The 22,444-nt window shown below is 46.0% G+C and overlaps 1 protein-coding gene across 1 annotated transcript in view; it reads left to right on the top strand.

Annotated features, from left to right (window-relative positions):
- The first annotated feature begins 4,839 nt into the window (after positions 1–4,839).
- Positions 4,840–22,444, top strand: part of LOC120028512 (protein FAM168A-like) — a 30,330-nt gene continuing 12,725 nt past the window's right edge. Inside the window, exon 1 of the mRNA XM_038973708.1 lies at positions 4,840–5,113. Within this exon, the coding sequence (XP_038829636.1) occupies positions 4,840–5,113 (274 nt within the window). The remainder of the gene's footprint in view (positions 5,114–22,444) is intronic.

The following is a 22,444-nucleotide window of genomic DNA, read 5'->3' as shown; positions in this document are numbered from 1 at the left end:
CAATGCCCGTGCTATTTTCATTATTTACAGAGAATATTTCTGTCTGCCTGAGAGAGAGTGAAGGAGGGAGCGAGACAAGAAGGGGGAGAGCGAGAGGGATTAGAGAGGGCAGGAGAGAAGGACAACAAGAGGAGAGAACGAGTGAAGACAGCAATAGAGTGGCTGTGTTTAATTACTGATTTATAAAGCTAACTGGTTAATGAGTATGAATGGCATATGTCTACGTGTGTGTCTGGTCTCCCTCTCCCTTGTTTGTCTCATGGTGACCCCCCACGGTGCTAAAGAGATGGGAACCTTCTGTTTTCCTGGAACATCTCTCATGAGCCTGTCAGTTATTTATTGACACGGGGAAGATATTGAGCGTGGCACCATAGTGCTCCCAGCCCCACACACACCTGGCTGACAGTCATGCTGCTATATCTCATACAACACACTCTGTCCCCATCTCTCCGTTATCATACGGTCTCTCAACACACACCCCTGTGTCTGTGTGTGTGTGTGTGTGTGTGTGTGTGTGTGTGTGTGTGTGTGTGTGTGTGTGTGTGTGTGTGTGTGTGTGTGTGTGTGTTCTCAGGAGTCGGTTTGCACAATGTTCAAACACACACGTACACTGAATGTACAAAACATTAAAAACATCTGCTGTTTCCATGACAGCCTGACCAGGTGAATCCAGCTGAAAGCTATGATCCCTTATTGATGTCACCTGTTAAATCCACTTCAATCAGTGTAGATGAAGGGGAGGAGACGGGTTAATGAAGGATTTTTAAGCCTTGAGACATGGATTGTGTATGTGTGTCATTCAGAGGGTGAATGGGCAAGACAAAAGATTTAAGTGCCTTTGAACAGGGTTTGGTAGTAGGTGCCAAGTGCACCAGTTTGTGTCAAGAACTGCAACGCTGCTGGGTTTTTCACGCTCAACAATTTCCTGTGTGTATCAGGAATGGTCCACCACCCAAAGGACATCCAGCCAACTTGACACAACTGTGGGAAGCATTGGAGTCAACATGGGCCAGCATCCCTGTGGAATGTCTTCAAACACCTTGTAGAGTCCATGCCCAATGAATTGAGGCTGTTCTGAGTGCAAAAGGGGGTGCAACTCAAAAGTAGGAAGGTGTTCTTAATGTTTTGTCCACTCAGTATATGTTCATATACCTGTGGGTTTGTTGACAGGTGAGGCTACAACAGGCTTCAGATGCAACAGTGAGCAATCACACACACACGCACACACACACACACACACACACGCGCACACACACGCACACACGCACGCACGTACGCACGTACGCACTCCCACCTTGGACCTAGACCCAATAGGAAGCAGTGGTCTGGCTAGTCTCGGTTTACCCAGACCTGTCTGGGCCTGGACAGCTTCCTTCAGTCTCTAACTACTAACAGAGTGTAGGCAGGGCAGAGTAAGAGGGAAGGCCTTCACCCAAGCATGAAACCTCAGGTATATTTGAATGCACACACACACACACACACACATCTTAGCAGGGTGGGGAGGAAACGTGATGTCTGACCACTGCACACCAGTAATCACTTTAACAGCCCTCTCGTAATTAGCCAAGTTTGAGAGAGTGTTATGTGTGTGTGTGTGTGTGTGTGTGTGTGTGTGTGTGTGTGTGTGTGTGTGTGTGTGTGTGTGTGTGTGTGTGTGTGTGTGTGTGTGTGTGTGTGTGTGTGTGTGTGTGTGTGTGTGTGTGTGTGTGTGTGTGTGTGTGTGTGTGCCCATGTTTAAATATTTAAACCATTAGAACACAAGGTTAGTTATTTTATTTGGTTGTATTAAGAGTGGGGTTATGAGGCCGACAGCTTTTGTGTGGTTGAAGGTTTATTGCCGTTTTACTGCTTTGTTCTCTCAACTGAGAGTCAGTGTAATTTAGACATTTATTTTACATGGGCAATGTGCAGGTTACTGCCAAAATAAAGGAAACACTTGAGTAAACAAGTGTATATTGAAAGCAGGTGCTTCCACACAGGTGTGGCTCCTGAGTTAATTAAGCAATTAACATCCCATCATGCTTAGGGTCGTGTAAAAAAAAAAAAAAAAAACAGTTGTCCATAATTGTGGCTACCCTGTCTAGATGAAGAGATCTCAGTGACTTTGAAAGAGAGGGCTCAAAGGAGCATAGGGGGTTTAAAGTAAGTGTGTGTGTGTGTGTGTGTGTGTGTGTGTGTGTGTGTGTGTGTGTGTGTGTGTGTGTGTGTGTGTGAGTCTGACTGACTGACTGACTGACTGACTGACTGACTGACTGACTGTCACCAGATCTCAACACAATTGAACACTTATGGGAGATTCTGGAGCGGCGCCTGAGACAGACGCTTTCCACCATCATCAACAAAACACAAAATGATGGAAAAGACATGAAAGAACATCACATCCCTCCAGACAGTTCCAGACACCTGTAGAATCTATGCCGAGGTGCATTGAAGCTTTATGTTGGTGTTTCCTTTATTTTTGCAGTTACCTGTAGATTTGTGTTTTAACTCAGACGAGACATACCCTGGGTGCCAGGTGATAAACTATTTCTCATTTATGCTTTAGATAGAAATGTCAAACATATGTCAACAATCCTTCCTCCAAAGGACCTTTTCTAAGATTATATTTTGTGAAAATCCCCCAAATCATGTATTTTTTTGTGGTTCTTTTGGTCATGGTTCCCAGACAGACAGACGGACACAGATACCAGCCATCATCTCTCATCCCTCACCTTGTTTTCAAAATAAACAGACACACACTCCTGTCTCTGGGATTCAACACTCTCCCTCTCTCCAAAACAAGCCCAATCAAAACATCAACTCCTCCAAAACATCAACTCCTCCAAAACACCACCAGTGCTTACTTTCATGGCATCTAAAGGGAGGCTATCAGAGTGGGTGTTGAGAGGAGATGAGGAGATCATTGAGTTGCTGATCTCTCTGATGTAGGTTTTGACTTTCCATGAGCGGGGCTTTTGAGGCAAAGCTTTTGTGTGTGTGTGTTGCGTGTGCCTGTATGTGTTGCATGCATATCCACGTCCGTCCTTTTTCGGTCCAGCAGCACTCACTTGTGTGGTTCTACCTCAGAACCTTCTGTAGTTATGGCAACAGTGATGAAAGGTGCCCCATTTCCTGCCCCGGGTGAACTTTCACTAACCTTTACTGACCTTTCCTATTTGTCTCTCTGATCTCTCTCTGTGTGTCTGTGTGTCTGTGTGTTCCCTTGGCCCTCGACACGACAGTGTGTGTAATTGTATATGAAGAGTGTGTGTGTGTGTGTCCGTTCCTCATAGCAGAGAACTTGTGGATTTAGTGAATGTGTAAAAGCTGTAACAGCATGTGTGCTGAATTTGAACTCCGCAAACTTCTTACTTGCAGAATGTGTATTTTTCAGATGTATAGCTCAGTCAAATACCCAGAGCTCTTTGCAGAATGTGTATTTCTCAGTCAAATACCCAGAGCTCTTTGCAGAATTTGTATTTTTCAGATGTATAGCTCAGTCAAATACCCAGAGCTCTTTGCAGAATGTGTATTTCTCAGTCAAATACCCAGAGCTCTTTGCAGAATGTGTATTTCTCAGTCAAATACCCAGAGCTCTTTGCAGATTTTGTATTTTTCAGATGTATAGCTCAGTCAAATACCCAGAGCTCTTTGCAGAATGTGTATTTCTCAGTCAAATACCCAGAGCTCTTTGCAGAGTGTGTATTTCTCAGTCAAATACCCAGAGCTCTTTGCAGAATGTGTTTTTCTCAGTCAAATACCCAGAGCTCTTTGCAGAATGTGTATTTCTCAGTCAAATACCCAGAGCTCTTTGCAGAATGTGTTTTTCTCAGTCAAATACCCAGAGCTCTTTGCAGAATGTGTATTTCTCAGTCAAATACCCAGAGCTCTTTGCAGAATGTGTATTTCTCAGTCAAATACCCAGAGCTCTTTGCAGATTTTGTATTTTTCAGATGTATAGCTCAGTCAAATACCCAGAGCTCTTTGCAGAATGTATTTTTATCAGGTGTATTTCTCAGACAAATACCCAGAGATCTTTGCAGAATGTGTTTTCCTCAGATGTATTTCTCAGTTAAATACCCAGAGCTCTTTGCAGAATGTGTAGCCCATCACTTATAACTACAAGTCCTGAGAGAGAACTACAACCTTCCAGTTGTCATGGTGACCTTTAAGCATTACCTAGCGTTTCTGTCTGAGCTCGACTAAATCTGCCTGAGATACAGGGATAGATGGCTCTGTAATCATCTCGCAGAGTCTGGCTACTCTCATATCCTCAATCAATTACTCTGGGATGGATTGTTTGAGTCTGCCTGCGCTGGGCTGAGCGGTGAGCGTCTGCCCTGCCTGCGGTCTCTCATTATACACACACATTCAGGGGAAGGGCTGCATCTCATACTAAACTCACACAGAATCGCACACACGGCCACGGAGAGAGTGCTCAACATAACACACACACGTACGGCGCTACCTGCCTGAGCAGAGCTACAGGAAAACACACACTCACAGAAAACATTGGAGTGGACGCGGAGAACCGTGGGTGTAGAAGGGGATCATTCTTAAAGGACAGACTGACCACTGGACTTAAAGGATTTAAAGGACATATGGTCTTTTGAAGAGGAGGGGAACACAACCTGGAGAGAGGGGGTGTATTTTTGGAATTGAAACGGGGGAGGAGGGGCGCTGACCAGTGAGCATTTGGGCCAAGGGGAGTAGGGAGAGGGAGAAGGAGGGGGCAATTTTTGGGTGAGCTGTTGTTTTGGGGGGCGTATCGTGGGTGTGTGTTTAGACACACAAGTCATCCGTTTCTGGGTGTGCAGGGGGTGTGTGTGATCGTGTGTCGATACACACAGGTTATTCCGTATGCTGCAGATGGTTCGCACCCTCGCCCAGTTCTCTATAGCGCTGGACGAGATGCAAGAGAATGGAGTGAACACCAGCGAAGAAGGAAGACAAGAGAGAGAGGAGGGAGGAGGAGAGGAACTGATGGACAGGGATGCAGCTGATCGCCATGGGAACACTAACGGGAATGGATCTGGGAGTGCCAATGGAAATGGAAATATGGCAAACGGGAATGGTCTTGGAGCCGTGAGTCCTCAGAATCGCGGCGAGGTAGATCAGTGTGTGTGTCTGAAGGGTATTCCCTTCCTACACTCATCCCTGTTCCATCCCTCTCTACTCTCCTCCCTCATGCACATTCTCTCACAGAGTCACACTCAGCCATTGGCAGAGACTAGAATAACAATTTACCTGCAAAACAAGCTGCTCTTCCCCCCAGCCCTTCTCTCGCTCTCTCTCTCTCTCTCTCTCTCTCTCTCTCTCTCTCTCTCTCTCTCTCTCTCTCTCTCTCTCTCTCTCTCTACCTCCCCTTCCTTTTCTCTAACCCTCCTCTTTGTTTTCTTTCTCTCCTCTCTCTCAAATGTGTAGATGTGAACTCCTATGTGATGAATAAATCATGTGACAGCGAGGGGGAGTGGGGAAACGAGGGCAGGGATGGAGAGGGACTGAGAAGAGAGAGACTAGTGAAATCTCGGGCATGATCACAGCTTCCATCAAATTCTCATTAGGTCTAGGAAATTATGCTACTTTCATGTCTCTTTCTCTCTCTCTCTCGCTCTCGCTCTCGCTAACAAACAAAAGTGAAATAAACAGAAAACATTACACTCACAAAAATTCCAAAAGAATGAATACATTACAAATGTCATATTATGTGCAAATAGTGAAAGTACAAAAGGGAAAATAAATAAACACAAATATGTGATACAGCCTGGATTTGAACCAGGGACTGTGGTGACACCTCTTGCACTGAGATGCAGTGCCTTAGACTGATGTGCCACTCGGGAGCCCAAATCAACAAAGCATGAGAAGACTTTGCCTTTGTTTTGGTTTGTCAATTAGGGTGTGCATGGTGAATACGTGGTCTGTCGTATGGTAATTTGGTAAAAAGGCAATTTGATATTTGCTCAGTACATTGTTATCACTGAGGAAATGTAGGAGTCTGCTGTTAATGATAATGCAGAGGATTTTCCCAAGGTTGCTGTTGACGCATATCCCACGGTAGTTATTGGGGTCAAATTTGTCTCCACTTTTGTGGATTTGGGTGATCAGTCCTTGGTTCCAAGGGGAAGATGGGGAAGATGCCAGAGCTAAGGATGATGTTAAAGAGTTGAAGTATAGCCAATTGGAATTTGTTGTCTGTATATTTTAGCATTTCATTGAAGATACCATCAACATATTTTTGGGTTGGAGGGTTTGTATTTTGTCCTGTAGTTAATTCAATGAAATTGGAGAATCCAGTGGGTCCTGGGGAGTCTTTAATAGTTGTTTCTAAGATTTGTATTTGATCATGTATATGTTTTTTCTGTTTGTTCTTTGTAATAGAGTCAAAAGGATTGGAGAAGTGGTTTCACCATATATCTCCGTTTTGGATAGATAACTCTTTGTGTTTAAGTGTTTTCCAGAAGTGATTAGATTCTATGGATTCTTCCATTACATTGAGATGATTTCTGACGTGCTGTTCCTTCTTTTTCTGTCGTGTATTTCTGTATTGATTCAGTGTTTCACCATAGTGAAGGTGTAAGCACATTTTTCTCTGGGGCTCTGTTTTTGGTTGGACAGGTTTCTCAATTTCTTTCTCAGGTTTTTGCATTCTTCCTCAAACCATTTGTCATTGTTGTTCATTTTCTTCGGGTTTCTGTTTGAGATGTTTAGATTTGATAGGGAAGCTGAGAGGTCAAATATACTGTTTAGATTTTCTACTGCCAGGTTTATACCTTCACTATTACAGTGGAACATTTTGTCCAGGAAGTTGTCTGAAATGGATTGAATTTGTTGTTGCCTAATTCTTTTTTGGTAGGTTTCCACACTCCTTTCCTTCCATCTATAGCATTTCTTAATATTACTCAGTGCCTTTGGCTTTGATGCCTCATGATTGAGTATTGCTCTGTTCAGGTAGACTGTGATTTTGCTGTGATCTGACAGAGGTTTTAGTGGTCTGACTGGGAATGCTCTGAGAGACTGGGTTGAGGTCAGTGATAAAGTAGTCTACAGTGCTACTGCCAAGAGATGAGCTACAGGTGTACCTACCATAGGAGTCTCCTCGAAGCCGACCAATGACTATGTACATACCCAGCGTGCAACAGAGCTGCAGGAGTTGTGAGCCATTTTTGTTGGTTATGTTGTCATAGTTGTGCCTCGGGGGGCATATGGGGGAGGGAATGCTGTCACCTGTGTGGCAGACCACGTGCAACAACACTTGCACAGGATCGGTACATCCAAACATCACACCTGCGGGACAGGTACAGGATGGCAACAACAACTGCTCGAGTTACACCAGGAATGCACAATCCCTCCATCAGTGCTCAGACTGTCCGCAATAGGCTGGGAGAGGCTGGACTGAGGGCTTGTAGGCCTGTTGTAATGCAGGTCCCCACCAGACATCACCGCAACAACGTCGCCTATGGGCACAAACCCAACATCGCTGGACCAGACAGGACTGGCAAAAAGTGCTCTTCACTGACGAGTTGTGGTTTTGTCTCACCAGGGGTGATGGTCGGATTCGCATTTGTCGTCGAGGGACTGAGCGTTACATTGAGGCTTGTACTCTGAAGCGGGATCGATTTGGAGGCGGAGGGTCCGTCATGGTCTGGGGCGGTGTGTCATAGCGTCATCGGACTGAGCTTTTTGTCATTGCAGGCAATCTCAACGCTGTGCGTTACAGGGAAGACATCCTCCTCCCTCATGTGGTACCCTTCCTGCAGGCTCATCCTGACATGACCCTCCAGCATGACAATGCCACCAGCCATACTTATTCTTTTTGTGCGTGATTTTCTGCAAGACAGTAATGTCAGTGTTCTGCCATGGCCAGCGAAGAGCCTGGGTCTCATCCCATTGAGCACGTCTGGGACCTGTTGGATCAGAGGGTGAGCGCTAGGGCCATTCCCCCCCAGAAATGTCTGGGAACTTGCAGGTGTCTTGGTGGAAGAGTGGGGTAACATCTCACGGCAAGAACTGGCAAATCTGGTGCAGTCCATGAGGAGGAGATGCACTGCAGTACTTAATTCAGCTTGTGGCCACACCAGATATTGACTGTTAGTTTTGATTTTGACCCCCCTTTGTTCAGGGACACATTATTCCATTTCTGTTAGTCACATGTCTGTGGAACATGTTCAGTTTATGTCTCAGTTGTTGAATCTTGTTTTGTTCATACAAATATTTACACACGTTAAGTTTGCTGAAGATAAACGCAGTTGACAGTGAGAGGACATTTATTTTTTTGCTGAGTTTAGGTAATGCACAAGAGGACATTTTTCTCTGTTAAGATCATTTCATTTAGAATTTCTAGCCAAATGTAGAGCTCTCACTCTCTCTCTCGCTCTCTAGCTCTCACTCTCTCTCTCTCGCTCTCTCGCTCTCACTCTCTCGCTCTCACTCTCTCGCTCTCTAGCTCTCACTCTCTCGCTCTCACTCTCTCTCTCGCTCTCTAGCTCTCACTCTCTCGCTCTCACTCTCTCACTCTCTCTCTCTCGCTCTCTAGCTCTCACTCTCTCGCTCTCTAGCTCTCACTCTCTCGCTCTCACTTTCTCGCTCTCACTCTCTCGTTCTCACTCTCTCTGCAGGGTCATATCTCTGTAATGGAATTAGAGCTGAGTGAATTATACGATTAGTCCCATCACCTACTTACCACCTCTCCCAAACCCAGCATACCCTCCCCTGCCTGCATGTCTGCATGCCTGGCTGTCTGGCTGTGGTGTGTATGTATCTCTGAATAGTCATCACCAAATGTATCTTCTCTCTCATGCCCCCATGTCCCTCTCCTTTTTTCCATAGAACAGGTGATAGGGCTGGTATAGGTCATTTCATATCCCGATATAGGTCATTTCATATCCCGATATAGGTAATTTCATCTCCCGATAACGATACATATCAAGATATAGCACATTTTCTGTAAATTCAATGAATAAATAGTTTATATAAAATGACCACATGTAAAGGCCTATTTCTTATTACATTTTGAATTATACTCAACAAATAAAAAGGTACTTACTCATATTTGATTATTTATTTTATTTTGAACCTTTGTGCAAATTTTCAGTTAAGCATATAACAAAATATAAAATCTGAGAAGGTAAATAGAAAACACATCAACTATAGTTGCAAACAAAATAAATACAGGCCTAAAATGTATTTATTTATTTGGGGGCTTGCCTGTTTTGCATGTTATTTTGGCATTAATACGTGTCACATAGCAATTTGCATTTGGTACCTTGGGTTGAGTGTTAGCACCAACTCACAAAACCCCCCGTTTCTCCACCGTGTAGATTGGGACCATGTCTTTGATGTAGATGTAAATTGTAACGGCAGCAATTATCTCCTTTCATCGTCTGAGTCGGGGGGGGTTGTTTTGAGCACTCAACTGTACTTTTTTGGGTCTCATCTGTAGACTCTCTCCGTACTGATTCTTGCGTAGGTGGTAAAAGAGGTCAGTGGTGTTTTGAGTCTGTTGTCGGGACCAGCCTGCGGCATATTTAGGACGGTTTTCTGGTCCGTGTCAGACTTTTCATACCCAAACCACGTCCATGCGACCGAAGTAGCCCCTCTTTTAGGTACGAGTTCCGTGTCTCCGTGCTCTGTGTCACGTTCACTCTCTTCCAAGTTTATTTGTGTTGCAAATTTCCTTCCATACACGCAAAGCGTCGTCCAATTGACGAAAAATATTGCCTTAAAGAGTGTGATTTGCGACACAACCAAATAAACGATAGAGCATAATATGAAACGATAAGACATTTTTCTATCGCCTCATGATATATATCGTCATATCGCCCAGCCCTAACGTGAAGTACATGTCCCTGTAGTTGTTGTAAGCCTTAGTTTTTCCTGTCATTTGTAGACATTGATCATGGTAGCCCCCCCATTATCAATCTGTAATATGTCTAGACAGACTGTTAATCCACACAGAGGATTTACCTGACTGGAAAAGCCGGGGAGAGAGAGGGAAAAGAAAGAGGAGGACGTGAGGTAGGAGGAGAGGTTCAGTGAGGATACAGAGGGAGGGAAAGACGGAAGGGAATGGCGGACAGCTCATCATACTGTGTCTAGCCTGCTGTCACCATACCAGTATAGCTACCATACCTAGGGCTGTCACCATACCAGTATAGCTACCATACCTAGGGCTGTCACCATACCAGTATAGCTACCATACCTAGGGCTGTCACCATACCAGTATAGCTACCATACCTAGGGCTGTCACCATACCAGTATAGCTACCATACCTAGGGCTGTCACCATACCAGTATAGCTACCATACCTAGGGCTGTCACCATACCAGTATAGCTACCATACCTAGGGCTGTCACCATACCAGTATAGCTACCATACCTAGGGCTGTCACCATACCAGTATAGCTACCATACCTAGGGCTGTCACCATACCAGTATCGCCATAGCTACCAAACCTAGGGATGTCACCATACCAGTATAGCTACCATACCTAGGGCTGTCACCATACCAGTATAGCTACCATACCTAGGGCTGTCACCATACCAGTATAGCTACCATACCTAGGGCTGTCACCATACCAGTATAGCTACCATACCTAGGGCTGTCACCATACCAGTATAGCTACCATACCTAGGGCTGTCACCATACCAGTATAGCTACCATACCTAGGGCTGTCACCATACCAGTATAGCTACCATACCTAGGGCTGTCACCATACCAGTATAGCTACCATACCTAGGGCTGTCACCATACCAGTATCGCCATAGCTACCATACCTAGGGCTTTCACCATACCAGTATCGCCATATCTACCATACCTAGGGCTTTCACCATACCAATATCGCCATAGCTACCATACCTAGGGCTTTCACCCTACCAGTATCGCCATAACTACCATACCTAGGGCTTTCACCCTACCAGGGCTTTCACCATACCAGTATCGCCATAGCTACCAGACCTAGGGCTGTCACTATACCAGTATCGCCATAGCTACCATACCTAGGGCTTTCACCATACCAGTATCGCCATAACTACCATACCTAGGGCTTTCACCCTACCAGTATCGCCATAGCTACCATACCTAGGGCTTTCACCCTACCAGTATCGCCATAACTACCATACATAGGGCTTTCACCCTACCAGTATCGCCATAGCTACCATACCTAGGGCTTTCACCATACCAATATCGCCATAGCTACCCTACCTAGGGCTTTCACCATACCAGTATCGTCACAGCTACCATAACTAGGGCTTTCACCATACCAGTATCGTCACAGCTACCATACCTAGGGCTGTCACCATACCAGTATCGCCATAGCTACCATACCTAGGGCTTTCACCATACCAGTATGAAGACTGGAGAGGGGATGGAGAGAGAGAGATGGATGGATGGATGGATGGTTGGATGGATGGATGGATGGAGACAGGAGAGGGGATGGAGAGAGAGATGGATGGATGGATGGATGGATGGATGGAGACTGGAGAGGGGATGGATGGAGACTGGAGATGGATGGAGAGACGGAGGGGAGGGATGGAGAAGAGGGGATGGATGAGAGAGAGAGACTGATGGAGACTGGAGAGGGGATGGATGGAGACTGGAGAGGGGATGGATGGATGGAAAGAGATGGATGGAGACTGGAGAGGGGATGAATGGATGGAGAGAGACGGATGGAGACTGGAGAGTGGATGAATGGATGGCAAGAGACGGATGGAGACTGGAGAGGGGATGGATGTGGTTTCACTTGGCGTGGGAAGTAGAAGGGGGGGGTGTTGAGTAATGCTGCTGTTGCTAGAGAGAGTGGTTGTTAGGGACTACTGTCGCCAGGGAGAGAAGTGATGACGGCAGAGGGGAGAGGATTTCTCTCTTTTTCTGTGTCATTTCTCCTTCTCTAATTTATTTGTTCAGTCGGTCTCATTTCTGCTCTCTACTCCTTTTCCCTATTTCTCTCCCTCTCTCTCAGGTGCTAGGCAACCAGCCTGGAACATTCCAGATGAGACACCTGTTCTCTAGTTCGTGAAGCATAAGGAGAGTAGATCTAATTGGTTAACACTGAGATGGGAGGTGGCTCAGGTTGATTGACAGGTGTGGGCTGCTGTGGGACAGATCTGTCGTGGCTGGACTTAGTTTATGTGTGTTTGGTAACCGTTCTGAGCAGTGAGTTGAGCAGTGGAAGTTCAGTAGAGGCCTGCTCTGACATGACACACACACAATCCGCTATCCCCTCTGAGAATCATAATAACAGACAGACTAAAGCTTCTGAGCCAATCAAAGCCATCAGAAGGAGCAGGGCTTAGGCCTCTTAGCCAATCAAAACTATCCTAGTCTCACAGGCTAAACCCCTGCCTTTGAACTGAAGGCCAGCAGCCATATTGGATTGTTTGTGTGTGTGTGTGTGTGTGTGTGTGTGTGTGTGTGTGTGTGTGTGTGTGTGTGTGTGTGTGTGTGTGTGTGTGTGTGTGTGTGTGTGTGTGTGTGTGTGTGTGTGTGTGTGTGTGTGTGTGTGTGTGTGTGTGTGTGTACATGTTTTTTAATTTAATCCATGTCGCCAGATGAACTGATTCTCACCTGGTCAATGAATAATGATCACATCCACCTTCTACTCTCCATCTTTATCTGCTGTGGCTTTTAAAGTCCTTCATTGAGACAATAACAAAGTGGACCCCCTCCATCTCTGTTTTGGTCAAAGCTGAAGGATGGGCCTGCAGAAATGTAACTACTCTCAAATTCATAGACAGAGCTGTGGATGCAAGGACTGACCATCCATGATATCAAAATTATAGTTTTAACCATGTTTTTAAGGCGATATAGTGTTTGTTTACATTTTACTTTGTTTACAAACATTGGAGTAAAACGAGCTTATTTTAGGTTGTGATTAGCTGTGACAGTTGAGATAAACTCATGAGGCATTTCTACGTTACATTGATCAAAAATATAAATGTAACATGCGACAATTTCACTGAGTTACAGTTCATGTAAGGAAATCAGTCAATTTATATAAATTCATGAGGCCCTATTAATCTATGGATTTCACATGACTGGGCAGGGGTGCAGCCATGGGTGGGCCTGGGAGGGAATAGGCCCACCCACTTGGGAGCCAGGCACACCCATTGGGGAGCCAACCCAAACAATCAGGATTTGTTTTTCCCCACAGAAGGACTTTATTACAGACAGAAATACTCCTCAGTTTCATCAGCTGTCAAGGTGGCTGGTCTCAGACTATTCCACAGGTGAAGAAGCAGGATGTGGAGGTCCTGGGCTGGCGTGGTTACACCTGGTTTGCGGTTGTGAGGTCAGTTGGACGTACTGCCAAATTCTCTAAAACGACATTGGATGCGGCTTATGGTAGAGAAATTAACTTTCAATTACTTGGCAACAGCTCTGGTGGACATTCCTGCAGTCAACATGCAAATCGCACGCTCCCTCGACTTGAGACATCTGTGGCATTGTGTTGTGTGATAAAACTGCACATTTTAGAGTGGACTTTTATTGTCCCCAGCACAAGGTGCACCTGTGTAATGATCATGCTGTTTAATCAGCTTCTTGATATGCCACATCTGTCAGGTGGATTGTTTTTGGCAAAGGAGAAATGCTCACTAACAGGGATGTAAATACATTTGTGCACAACATTTGAGAGAAATAACCTTATTGTGCATATGGAACATTTCTGCAAAAACATGTTCTGCTCATGAAACATAGGACCAATACTTTACATGTTGTGTTTATATTTTTGTTCAGTATAGTTTTTTCAAGAGTCAATGTGTGCATATATCATTAATTTATAAGTCACAACATGGCTGTAGCAACTAAGGATTCTACCTTTTCAACTCTGCAATGCCGTTACCAAAATGAAACCAACAATCTGGTCATTATTCACCCACTTTCCACTGCGGTCGTGTGTGTGTGTGTGTGTGTGTGTGTGTGTGTGTGTGTGTGTGTGTGTGTGTGTGTGTGTGTGTGTGTGTGTGTGTGTGTGTGTGTGTGTGTGTGTGTGTGTGTGTGTAATCCAATCAAGGCAGCTGGAACCTGAAAGAACATTGTCCATTGTTTCAGGAAGACCTGTCTTGTTTTACCACACACACAACCTCTTCACACATATAGTCTCACTAAGCTTTTAGACTGCAGGGAGTTCCCTCACCCTCCTATAACGTTCCTTATCTCTTTGCCATACTAGAAGAGACATGGTCAAAGGTAACTCTGTCTGAGGTAGACCCTCACAATCCAGATTAATATGACAAAGCTGATTTCATTTCGACCTATATCAAGCTGACATGAAAGCCTGCGTGTCATGCTATCCCAGGGTAATGGACTGAACAGTCACCAGCTGTCCCCTGGACAACATGCCAAGTGTGTTTTGTTTCTCTACAGAGTGTGTTTACTTTTTTCTTCCGCAAACGGAAGTCTTGCTGAGCTCATCTCAGGTCTCTGTCTAGCGTCTCTCGCTCTCTCTCTCCTTCTCTTTCTCGCTCTCTCCCCCTCTCAAATTAAATCAAAGTTTGTTGGTTACATAAACAGTTTTGCAGACGTTATCGCAGGTGCAGTGAAATGCAACAATATCTCGCAAAGCCATCTCTCTCCCTCTCTCTCTCTCTCCCTCTCTGTCTCTCTCCCTCTCTATCTCTCTCCCTCTCTGTCTCTCTCCCTCTCTGTCTCTCTCCCTCTCTGTCTCTCTCCCTCTCTATCTCTCTCCCTCTCTGTCTCTCTCCCTCTCTGTCTCTCTCCCGCTCTCCCTCTGTCTCTCTCCCTCTCTATCTCTCTCCCTCTCTGTCTCTCTCCCTCTCTGTCTCTCTCCCGCTCTCCCTCTCTGTCTCTCTCCCTCTCTATCTCTCTCCCTCTCTGTCTCTCTCCCTCTCTGTCTCTCTCCCGCTCTCCCTCTATATCTCTCTCCCTCTCTGTCTCTCTCCCTCTCTGTCTCTCTCCCGCTCTCCCTCTCTGTCTCTCTCCCTCTCTGTCTATCTCCCGCTCTCCCTCTCTGTCTCTCTCCCTCTCTGTCTCTCTCCCTCTCTGTCTCTCTCCCTCTCTGTCTCTCTCCCTCTCTGTCTCTCTCCCTCTCTGTCTCTCTCCCTCTCTGTCTCTCTCCCTCTCTTTCTCACACACACAGTAAATCACTTGCTACTTTTCAGTGACAGGGTACTGTCACCCTCCTCAGACTAGGGACACATGGATGTTCCCCTGCTGAGCCTTGTGGTAGGTCTAAATGTGCCCAGGTCTAAATGTGGGAGGTTATTTTTGGGATGTTAATGTGTGGTTATTATTAAGGCACAGTGGGTAGGCAGGGGGCACGAAGCAGGAAAATATGGAAGTTCTCTTGAAGAGGAACTTGTGTGTGAGCCACCATCTGTCTGGTATTTAGGGTAATGTTTACTAGTGTTGAGGGAGTCTGGGTTGTCTGTTGCACTGGTTAATAATAGATTTATAGATTTTATTAGGATCCCCATTAACCAATGGCGACAGCTAGTCTTCCTGGGGTCTGACAAATAACAACACAACCTGGGCCTGAACCCAAAAAGAGAAAACAGAGGCCAGTTGGCCAGGAAAACCCCTATCGGAAAAACCCTTGAGAGGAACCAGATCTGTCTGGCTGGGTGGAGGTGGAGATTTGATTAGAACAAATAGTTGTTGAGTCATGTCTGTTCTAGTGTGTTCTGGGATCAGACTTAGTCGTGTTTTGTTCTGGGGAAGTATATAATGTCTTCTCCTCCTATAACAACAGAATCAGTGGAGGCAGTCTGGACCCTATGGCTCAGTTCTGATCCTGTGTCTTCCTGTGTGTTAGTGAACCCTGTGACAGAACAGTGGTCTGCGGGTCAGACAGTTCTCTCCTATGGGTTCTAGGGCCAGAGATGTTCCCTGCCTGCCTAAGAGGAAGCTCTAGTGATTAGTGACTAGCATTACCGTCAGAACGAAACACGAAGGAGCTCTAGACAGCCAGCAGAAACCCTGGTAATTGTTGCCGCGGGGAGGCTAAGATGGAGGATGCTGCTGGTTGGCATGGGAACAGTGTGTGTGTGTGAGAGAGAAAGACAGACAGACAGAGAGACAGAGAGTTTGTCCCGTTAGCCACCTGGGGGCTGGCTGGGTTGGCCTGACTCACCCCGTCTTGCTCCTCTCGCTCTCTCTCTCTCTCTCGATCTCTTGCTTTCGCTCAGATTCAGATAAGCTTTAGTAGCATGAATGACAAAGCCACTGGTTGCTAAAGCGAAGTGAGATAATGACCTCCCTCTCTCTGTCTCAATTCAATTCAAGGGGCTTTATTGGCATGGGAAACATATGTTAACATTGCCAAAGCAAGTGAAGTAGAGCAAGTCTCTACTTTGCCAAAGCAAATCTCTCTCTCTCTCTCTTTGTCGACTAGACTTAATGCATTTCATTCAGTGATTCTTTCATTGACAGGCTAACTTCTCTGAACCATCTCCCCACTGTCTCTGTTAGTCCAACCAAACCATGTAAACAGAAAACACTTATTTTTATGGCAGTCGAGCCAAATTGTGTGTGTTATGCAGTACCACTCATAGTGTTGTCTCCCCCTGCAGGATATGAGAAGACATGTCATGATGACCCTCCTGGACACTGAGCAGTCTTATGTGGAGTCGCTCCGGACACTCATACAGGTAATACTACACACACACACGCACACGCACACGCACACACACACACACACACACACACACACACACACACACACACACACACACACACACACACACACACACACACACACACACACACACACACACACACACACACACACAGGAACCATCAGTGCTAACAGATGGTTGAAGTTGCAATGTCTTAATGTTAAATGAATCCTCACCTCTTAGCCACATATCTCACCTGCCTCTTGCAGACAGGCAGCCTCCCCACCCAGACCCCACCAACCCACCCTCAACCAGTCCCTACCCACCCTCACTCCTCAACCCTACTCTGGTCTTTGATGATACAGTTCTTTATGGAAGAGATGTTCAACCTTTCATTCAGACAGTAGAAGCTGATAGAGAAATGCTTCTTTATTGTTCAGTCCTACACGTCTCATTATTACAGCCTTTAACAAGGTACTGTTACATAATATATTGTGTGGGCATGTGGGAGGATTGTGTGTGTGTGTGTGTGTGTGTGTGTGTGTGTGTGTGTGTGTGTGTGTGTGTGTGTGTGTGTGTGTGTGTGTGTGTGTGTGTGTGTGTGTGTGTGTGTGTGTGTGTGTGTGTGTGTGTGTGTGTGTGTGTGTGTGTGTGTGTGTGTGCGCACAACAAGGAGGAAACAGATCCAGGATGCTCTCCCTAGTATAATAAATGAGTGAGGGGAAGGAGAGAATGACGACCGAGGGAGAAGCAGTAGCCCCGCCTTTGAAACGTGGCTCTGGTAACGTTACCATTTTGCCCGCTGAACGTGGCCCTGGTAACATTACCAGTAGCCCGCTGAACGTGGCCCTGGTATTAGGACAAGGCTATGTATGCACATGGAAGTCAGTTATTTATGTTTACTATAGCTTAATGAGGCAATACAAATCTGATAAGGAAAATGAAAGGGAATTTAGTTGCCTAATATGGCAAAATTGACAATAACTAGACAATCGTTATTCAAATGACAAAAATGTGACTTGATATTTTAGTCAAAACGACTAAAACCAGAATAAATCTAAAAATAATTAACACTGTCATCAGTCAGCGTATGACTGGTCAGTGTCTCCACCTAGTGGTAGAGCCTCATCATTACAGTCTCCTCCTAGTGGTAGAGCCTCATCATTACAGTCTCCTAGTGGTAGAGCCTCATCATTACAGCCTCCTAGTGGTAGAGCCTCATCATTACAGTCTCCTAGTGGTAGAGCCTCATCATTACAGTCTCCTAGTGGTAGAGCCTCATCATTACAGTATCCTAGTGGTAGAGCCTCATCATTACAGCCTCCTAGTGGTAGAGCCTCATCATTACAGTCTCCTAGTGGTAGAGCCTCATCATTACAGTCTCCTCCTAGTGGTAGAGCCTCATCATTACAGTCTCCTAGTGGTAGAGCCTCATCATTACAGTATCCTAGTGGTAGAGCCTCATCATTACAGCCTCCTAGTGGTAGAGCCTCATCATTACAGTCTCCTAGTGGTAGAGCCTCATCATTCAGTCTCCTAGTGGTAGAGCCTCATCATTACAGTCTCCTAGTGGTAGAGCCTCATCATTACAGTCTCCTAGTGGTAGAGCCTCATCATTACAGTCTCCTCCTAGTGGTAGAGCCTCATCATTACAGTATCCTAGTGGTAGAGCCTCATCATTACAGCCTCCTAGTGGTAGAGCCTCATCATTACAGTCTCCTAGTGGTAGAGCCTCATCATTACAGCCTCCTCCTAGTGGTAGAGCCTCATCATTACAGTCTCCTCCTAGTGGTAGAGCCTCATCATTACAGTCTCCTAGTGGTAAGCCTCATCATTACAGTCTCCTAGTGGTAGAGCCATCATTACAGTCTCCTCCTAGTGTAGAGCCTCATCATTACAGTCTCCTCCTAGTGGTAGAGCCTCATCATTACAGTCTCCTAGTGGTAGAGCCTCATCATTACAGTCTCCTAGTGGTAGAGCCTCATCATTACAGTCTCCTAGTGGTAGAGCCTCATCATTACAGTATCCTCCTAGTGGTAGAGCCTCATCATTACAGTCTCCTAGTGGTAGAGCCTCATCATTACAGTCTCCTAGTGGTAGAGCCTCATCATTACAGTCTCCTAGTGGTAGAGCCTCATCATTACAGTATCCTCCTAGTGGTAGAGCCTCATCATTACGTACCTCCAGTGGTAGAGCCTCATCATTACAGTCTCCTAGTGGTAGAGCCTCATCATTACAGCCTCCTAGTGGTAGAGCCTCATCATTACAGTCCCTAGTGGTAGAGCCTCATCACTACAGTCTCCTAGTGGTAGAGCCTTCATCATTACAGTCTCCTAGTGGTAGAGCCTCATCATTACAGTCCTCCTAGTGGTAGACTCATCAGTACTCTCCTAGGTAGAGCCTCATCATTACAGTCTCCTCCTAGTGGTAGAGCCTCATCATTACAGTCTCCTCCTAGTGGTAGAGCCTCATCATTACAGTCTCCTCCTAGTGGTAGAGCCTCATCATTACAGTCTCCTAGTGGTAGAGCCTCATCATTACAGCCTCCTAGTGGTAGAGCCTCATCATTACAGTCTCCTCCTAGTGGTAGAGCCTCATCATTACAGTCTCCTAGTGGTAGAGCCTCATCACTACAGTCTCCTAGTGGTAGAGCCTCATCATTACAGTCTCCTCCGTGGTAGACCTCATCATTACAGTCTCCTAGTGGTAGAGCCTCATCATTACAGTCTCCTAGTGTTAGAGCCTCATCATTACAGTCTCCTCCTAGTGGTAGAGCCTCATCATTACAGTCTCCTCCTAGTGGTAGAGCTCATCATTACAGTCTCCTCTAGTGGTAGAGCCTCATCATTACAGTCTCCTAGTGTTAGAGCCTCATCATTACAGCCTCCTAGTGGTAGAGCCTCATCATTACAGTCTCCTCCTAGTGGTAGAGCCTCATCATTACAGTCTCCTAGTGGTAGAGCCTCATCATTACAGTATCCTCCTAGTGGTAGAGCCTCATCATTACAGTCTCCTAGTGGTAGAGCCTCATCATTACAGTCTCCTAGTGGTAGAGCCTCATCATTACAGTCTCCTAGTGGTAGAGCCTCATCATTACAGTCTCCTAGTGGTAGAGCCTCATCATTACAGTCTCCTAGTGGTAAGCCTCATTACTACAGTCTCCTAGTGGTAGAGCCTCATCATTACAGTCTCCTCCTAGTGGTAGAGCCTCATCATTACAGTCTCCTAGTGGTAGAGCCTCGTCACTACCATCTCCTAGTGGTAGAGCCTCATCATTACAGTCTCCTATGGTAAGCCTCTCATTACAGTCTCCTAGTGGTAGAGCCTCATCATTACAGTCTCCTAGTGGTAGAGCCTCATCATTACAGTCTCCTAGTGGTAAGAGCCTCATCATTACAGTCTCCTAGTGGTAGAGCCTCATCATTACAGCCTCCTAGTGTAGAGCCTCATCATTACAGTCTCCTAGTGGTAAGGCCTCATCATTACAGTCTCCTAGTGGTAGAGCCTCATTACAGCCTCCTAGTGGTAGAGCCTCATTACAGTCTCCTAGTGGTAGAGCCTCATTACAGTCTCCTAGTGGTAGAGCCTCATCATTACAGTCTCCTAGTGGTAGAGCCTCATCATTACAGTCTCCTAGTGGTAGAGCCTCATCACTACAGTCTCCTAGTGGTAGAGCCTCATCATTACAGTCTCCTCCTAGTGGTAGAGCCTCATCATTACAGTCTCCTCCTAGTGGTAGAGCCTCATCATTACAGTCTCCTCCTAGTGGTAGAGCCTCATCATTACAGTCTCCTCCTAGTGGTAGAGCCTCATCATTACAGTCTCCTAGTGGTAGAGCCTCATCATTACAGTCTCCTAGTGTTAGAGCCTCATCATTACAGCCTCCTAGTGGTAGAGCCTCATCATTACAGTCTCCTCCTAGTGGTAGAGCCTCATCATTACAGTCTCCTAGTGGTAGAGCCTCATCATTACAGTCTCCTCCTAGTGGTAGAGCCTCATCATACAGTCCCTCCTAGTGGTAAGCCTCATCATTACAGTTCCTCCTAGTGGTAGAGCCTCATCATTACAGTCTCCTAGTGGTAGAGCCTCATCATTACAGTCTCCTAGTGGTAGAGCCTCATCATTACAGTCTCCTAGTGGTAGAGCCTCATCATTACAGTCTCCTATGTGTAGAGCCTCATCATTACGTTCCTCCTAGTGTGAGAGCCTCATCATTACAGTCTCCTCCTAGTGGTAGAGCCTCATCATTACAGTCTCCTCCTGGTAGTGCCTCATCATTACAGTCTCCTAGTGGTAGACCTCATCATTACAGTCTCCTCCTAGTGGTAGAGCCTCATCATTACAGTCTCCTAGTGGTAGAGCCTCATCATTACAGTCTCCTAGTGGTAGAGCCTCATCATTACAGTCTCCTCCTAGTGGTAGAGCCTCATCATTACAGTCTCCTAGTGGTAGAGCCTCATCATTACAGTCTCCTAGTGGTAGAGCCTCATCATTACAGCCTCCTAGTGGTAGAGCCTCATCATTACAGTCTCCTAGTGGTAGAGCCTTCATTACACTCCTAGTGGTAGAGCCTCATCATTACAGTCTCCTCCTATGGGAGAGCCTCATCATTACAGTCTCCTCCTAGTGTTAGAGCCTCATCTCGTATCCTCCTAGTGGTAGAGCCTCATCATTACAGTCTCCTAGTGGTAGAGCCTCATCATTACAGTCTCCTAGTGGTAGAGCCTCATCATTACAGTCTCCTAGTGGTAAGCCTCATCATTACAGTATCCTCCTAGTGGTAGAGCCTCATCATTACAGTATCCTCCTAGTGGTAGAGCCTCATCATTACAGCCTCCTCCTAGTGGTAGAGCCTCATCATTACACACTCCTCCTAGTGGTAGAGCCTCATCATTACAGTCTCCTAGTGGTAGAGCCTCATCATTACAGTCTCCTAGTGGTAGAGCCTCATCATTACAGTCTCCTCCTAGTGGTAGAGCCTCATCATTACAGTCTCCTCCTAGTGGTAGAGCCTCATCATTACAGTCTCCTAGTGGTAGAGCCTCATCATTACAGTCTCCTAGTGTTAGAGCCTCATCATTACAGTCTCCTAGTGTAGAGCCTCATCATTACAGTATCCTCCTAGTGGTAGAGCCTCATCATTACAGTCTCCTAGTGGTAGAGCCTCATCATTACAGTCTCCTAGTGGTAGAGCCTCATCATTACAGCCTCCTAGTGGTAGAGCCTCATCATTACAGCCTCCTAGTGGTAGAGCCTCATCATTACAGTCTCCTAGTGGTAGAGCCTCATCATTACAGTCTCCTAGTGGTAGAGCCTCATCACTACAGTCTCCTAGTGGTAGAGCCTCATCATTACAGTCTCCTAGTGTAGAGCCTCATCATTACAGTCTCCTAGTGGTAGAGCCTCATATTACAGTCCTCATGTGGTAGAGCCTCTCATTCAGTCTCCTAGTGGTAGAGCCCTCATCATTACAGTCTCCTCCTAGTGGTAGAGCCTCATCATTACAGTCTCCTAGTGGTAGAGACCTCATCATTCACAGTCTCCCTAGTGGTAGAGCCCTCATCATTACAGTCTCCTAGTGGTAGAGCTCATCATTACAGTCTCCCTAGTGGTAGAGCCTCATCATTACAGTCTCCTAGTGGTAGAGCCTCATCATTACAGTCCTCCTAGTGGTAGAGCCTCATCATTACAGTCTCCTCCTATGTGGTAGAGCCTCATCATTACAGCTCCTCCTAGTGGTAGAGCCTCATCATTACAGTCTCCTCCTAGTGGTATAGAGCCTCATCATTACTCTCCTCCTAGTGGTAGAAGCCTCAATCATTACAGTCTCCCTCCTATTGGTAGAGCTCATCATTACAGTCTCCTCCTAGTGGTAGAGCTCATCATTACAGTCTCC

The sequence above is a fragment of the Salvelinus namaycush genome, chromosome 34 (genome assembly GCF_016432855.1).
Source record: "Salvelinus namaycush isolate Seneca chromosome 34, SaNama_1.0, whole genome shotgun sequence".
Classification (NCBI taxonomy): Eukaryota; Metazoa; Chordata; class Actinopteri; order Salmoniformes; family Salmonidae; genus Salvelinus; species Salvelinus namaycush.
This window is presented reverse-complemented; position numbering and strand designations above follow the sequence as displayed.